Source organism: Limulus polyphemus, unplaced genomic scaffold, assembly GCF_000517525.1.
Source record: "Limulus polyphemus unplaced genomic scaffold, Limulus_polyphemus-2.1.2 Scaffold111, whole genome shotgun sequence".
Lineage (NCBI taxonomy): Eukaryota > Metazoa > Arthropoda > Merostomata > Xiphosura > Limulidae > Limulus > Limulus polyphemus.
The window spans coordinates 637,626-643,018 of NW_013665721.1; the positions used below are offsets into that span (position 1 = coordinate 637,626).

Genomic DNA, 5,393 nt, shown 5'->3' on the forward strand with positions numbered 1-5,393 from the left:
GCCCACGGGGGGGAGGGGGGGGGGGGCTTATATGCATGAATAAATTTTTCGTTTGTATAAAACATGCACTAAAACTACGCAGCTACAGATATACAGGGTGAAGTACGTTATAATAAAAATATTTTGAATATGTAACTCAGCAAGTAATGTAACTGCGATGGACAAAATGTATATGAATTACGTTTTGACCATTTTTGACCTTACGTAGATAGTGTGATGCCACCAAAAGTTGACCATTTTTGGGAAGGGTATGTAACAACTGTGTCTGACGCAAAATATTCATACATTCAAATAATAAAAACGTGTTCAGATTGGCGATTTAGAATTTACAAGACGGGAATATCCCTTACACTTTATGGTATTAGAAAACAAATGAAGTATGGATCAACTTGAGGCACCAAGACCATCTGGAAATAAACCTGCAACAAGTCGTAACATGTGAAAATACATTAATACAAAGGTCAGTGGCAAAAACTGTCCACGTACCCCATGCAACAGTATGCAACTTTACCAAGTTGGTTTCGTGACATATCAGTTAAACCGTCAGCTGAAGAATGAAACGAATATTCATGCTGAAGATATCAGTGGCATTTCTAAGATTTTTATTTGGGGAGAAAGTATGTATAAGAAGGGGTTTAAAAAGTGTCTATTTGTTTTTTAATTATCGAAAAAAGCCGAAATTACCTCAAACTTTCTTCATACAGCTACAAGGCGGTCTGATGCGTTTTGAAACTTCCATTAAAATGACCCCTAAGGTTTTATCTTATTGGAGATACTTTTTTTCGGTTCAAGTTACATAGTACGACTACCCCGCCCGTCCAAACAAATTAACATTTTCATGTCACAATGTAGGGAGAATTTACGCATATCAAAAGACTAAATTATGATATATCAGGGGGCTGATAGGGAACAGAGATCCTTAATGAGGTCTGCCATATCGCCACCACTCACCCCACCCTGGTGGACACGTCACTGAAAGACTTACTGGCTAGATCTAGATCGCCGACGCAGCGCCTTTGGACTTCTGTGTGGCCAAGCTGTTAAAAGTGGACAATGGTAAATCGTTGCCTTCGTGCAATAAATGGATTATGGAAAAACTCGGGGGGGGGTATACCTTGAACATAACAGCTTTAGGACAGGAGGCTTTTGCAACGATAACTACACTGCAGGGCTATTATCATGATACACAATTGTCAGATAGAGGGTGAATGGAAGTGGTGACATGGACTATACAGACGTGGTGGGGCTCCAGATTCGTTTTAATATAACATGCTCAATCTCTGAATATGTGTCGGTTCATAAATTGTCAGATAGAGCGTGAATGGAAGTGGTGACATGGACTATACAGACGTGGTGGGGCTCCAGATTCGTTTTAATATAACATGCTCAATCTTTGATATGTATAACTAGATTGTGTGTGTTGGAGGGGCATGAACATCAAGATGGAGGATAATTAACTACAAAGTTACCAATTCTTTGGTAGGTTCCTGAAGGTATGCAAAAATTATCTTCTCCAATGAATATAATTAGGAACGTTTCTGTTATTTGTTATGGGATGGATATCCTAGCAACCGTTGTCAAGCCTTTGACGTGACCATTGAACAGGATTTCACTTTGATAGACATTAATGCTCGTTCCCACTGTGAATGTATTCAAAATGCCTACCTTGAACAGTAGGCTGTTGTGAGATTGAAAGACCCATGATTTCAAGTCTATCTTACCTATCTAACACACTGGATCAAGTGGAAAAACTTCCCAGAGCTTTTATTGTCAAACATATCCAAGCTGCGCAAGACATTAGAATTGTTATCCCGAAACTTATCCAGGCTGTGCAAGACGTTAGAGCTATTATCCCTAAACTTATCCATGCTGTGCAAAACGTTAGAACTGCTATCCTTAAACGTATCCAGTCTGTGTAAGACGTTAGAGCTCTTAACCCTAAACTTATCCATGTTGCGTAAGACATTAGAACACTTATACCTAAACTTATCCAGGCTGCGCAAGACGTTAAAACTCTTATTCCTAAACTTATCCAGGCTGAACAAGACGTTAGAACTGTTATTCCTAAACTTATTCAGGCTGTGCAAGACGTTATACTTTTATTCAGACTGTACAAGACGTTAGAAATCTTATCCCTAAACTTTTCCAGACTGTACAAGACGTTAGAACTCTTATCCATAAACTTATTCACGCTGTACAAGACGTTTTCTGAGCTAAGCTCAATTTGCATCTAAACATTTTTGCTATTATTTGGTGATTGAAAAACAATTAATTCTTCTATTAAAATAGTTATAGTTTAAAATATTTATCACCTTTTTGCTGATCCCTAATTGATTTTATATTGTACATATTATAATATAAAACGATATTTACACCAATTTCTTCTTTCTATGTTAATGAAGCCAGGCCCGGGCATGTCCAGGTGGTTAGGGGGCGCTCGACTCGCAATCAGCCGTGGGGGGGGGGCGTTATAATGTGACGGTCAATCCCACTATTCGTTGGTAAAAGAGTAGCCCAAGAGTTGGCGGTGGGTGGTGATGACTAGCTGCCTTCCCTCTAGTCTTACACTACTAAACTAGCGACGGCTAGCGCAGATAGCCCTCGTGTAGCTTTGCACGAAATTCAAAACAAACAAACAATTAATGAAGCCTATTATAAATTCATAGTGTTATATTATTCAGGAAATATATTATACTAAAACCACGTTCCTATATATATATATATATACACACATAAAAGAAACTATATCTTATATTTTTTTTTATTTCTATCCATGGCATTCAGCATTTGATATGTACTAGCATTCATTTCAAATTGTAAAAGCTTAAAAAATATCACAATATATCTAGAAAGCTGTATTTAAACATAAATACACTTAATATTTCATAACATAGATAAAAGCAAAATGTGCTTATGTAATCTACATTTGGCCGGGGTTTGAACCTTGGCGTTTATCGTTCAGTTCTCTCTTTTGAGAGCTTGAAGTTATCGGTTATGCTTATCTCACTACTCTATACCCATTTTACCCTACCTAGTAAACGTTTTTCAGCTACCATACAATACTTTCAACTACATGAGCAGTTATGAGTCCATGTGCAACGGTTTTCGTAGCTCTAGCGTTTCGCCCTCTTTCTTGCACAAATTTCTCGTGTTTTTTTTGTCAAATCTAACAACAACAAAAAAGAGAGAGAGAACTGATACATACCATTTTATCCCCAAGGTCAACAACTCTGCATTGCAAGTGTGCTGTTTGGCCGACAGAAACGGTGACGTCAGTGGGGGGTTCGTTACTGAAGTGAGGTTGGTGTTCGATGTCGGTGTTAGAAAAAGGTGGCAGTGAAGAAACAACTGCAACGAAAACCAGTTAGGTTTTTCCATAACTAAGTCTCAATGGTTACATATATATATATATATAAATGTGTGTGTTATATGTAGATGTGTCATATATATATATATATGTTATATGTATGTGTGTTATACATATATGTGTGTGTGTTATATGTATGTGTATTATATATATATGTGTGTGTGTGTGTTATATTTATGTGTATTATACATATATATATATGTGTGTGTGTGTGTGTGTTATATGTATGTGTATTCTGTAAATTTATAAACTGATCCTATCGAAAATTCGAATACCAAACATACACACGTACAATAGAAAACATGTTTTTGGTAGTTTATCGTTATTAGCTGTTGTGCTTGACGTATTGAGAAGTTAAGTTAGCATACAAGAATAAAGAAAAATAGCATTCCAACTTTCTAAAATAATTAATTATTGTACCAATTGTCTTGAAAGCAACGAAGATATATGCATACAATGAACTTAACTAAATCGTAACGCAGATATAAAGTAATCATTAACTAAATATTTAAACATAATTTAAAGCTAAAGTTAAAATAACGGATAAGTACATTAAAGTTAAACTTATGTTTACCAAATCTCAGATGGAAAGATAAAGAACTTTTAAGAATATAAAAATAATAAAGTGAATATAGTAACGTATAGCAACACACACACGCGCGCATATAGTAACGTATAGCAACACACGCGCATATATATATTTATCATCCTTAAGAAAGATTATTTAAATTAAAGCTGGAGATGTTCCTTTAAGTTTATTATTTTAACATGAAATCTACGACACTACTTCAAGCCAACAGTTATTTTTTGTGTGCGCCCTGAGTAACGTATACTCTATTATTTCTATATTGTTGCTCTCATTAACAATATTGGTTAGAATGTTTAATACATCGAATTTTATTATTTTTTATATATTTTTTCGTTGTTATACTAAGAGGTTGTTTTGGGTTGTTAAACATATGTATCTAAGACTAACCTAATCTACTAAGCCGGCTGAACATCGGGAGATATTATTAGGATTACGGCCCAAAATACCATTAACAGCACGGGGTACCCAATTGATGAAACAATGCATTTTAATCTTAATAAGTAAAAATGTATACTTACTTAGCTAATCTTATTACCAGGTTGATGTTAAGTTTTGCTTTAAGTTGGTCGCTTGCTCTGATTAAATACGCATACCTACTTAGGCCTTGTCTCGCGGAACTTATTGAATTATGAGGGAAGCTTAGAGCGTTTGTGATAAGCCGAATTCAAACTCGGAAATACTGTGTCTTGTGGGTTCCTGCAAGCAACAGTCAGATGCTACCGTGACACAGAGAACTTTGGAGATGTCTTTTACTCACACAGTGATCCTATATTTGTAGAGGATCTTCAGAAATATTCAGCATTTATATATATATATATATATATAATATATATTATATGAGATCTGTCTTTATTTGCTATCGTCAAGGGTTACTGATGGGAGGCGGAATTCCCTGAAATAAGAATAACTCAGTGATAAGTGGTAAATCCAATAATATAGTGGGCTTGACACTTATATTTTTTTGGTAGATTAAATGTTTGAATGGGTAGATATGGCCCGCAAAAGTTCAAGGTCAACTGGTTTATCTGCAGATACGATGATTTTCTGACTTTAATATTTTCGCATATCTTATCCAAATGACTCGTTTATAAGTTTAATTATTAATTCATCTATATAAGTTATGAAACTACTCTTACACTTTAATATTTTCGCATATCTTATCCAAATGACTCGTTTATAAGTTTAATTAATAATTCATCTATATAAGTTATGAAACTACTCTTACACTTTAATATTTTCGTATATCTTATTCAAATGACTCGTTAATAAGTTTAATTAATAATTCATCTATGTAAGTTATGAAACTACTCTTACACTTTAATATTTTCGTATATCTTATTCAAATGACTCGTTAATAAGTTTAATTAATAATTCATCTATGTAAGTTATGAAACTACTCTTACACTTTAATATTTTCGTATATCTTATTCAAATGAC

General features: G+C 34.6%; 1 protein-coding gene across 1 annotated transcript in view; it reads right to left on the reverse strand.

Moving 5' to 3' along the window:
- LOC106471223 overlaps positions 1–5,393 on the reverse strand; it is a 35,236-nt gene that overhangs the window by 14,696 nt on the left and 15,147 nt on the right. Inside the window, exon 2 of the mRNA XM_022400854.1 lies at positions 3,206–3,348. Coding sequence (XP_022256562.1) covers positions 3,206–3,348 — 143 coding nt within the window. The remainder of the gene's footprint in view (positions 1–3,205; positions 3,349–5,393) is intronic.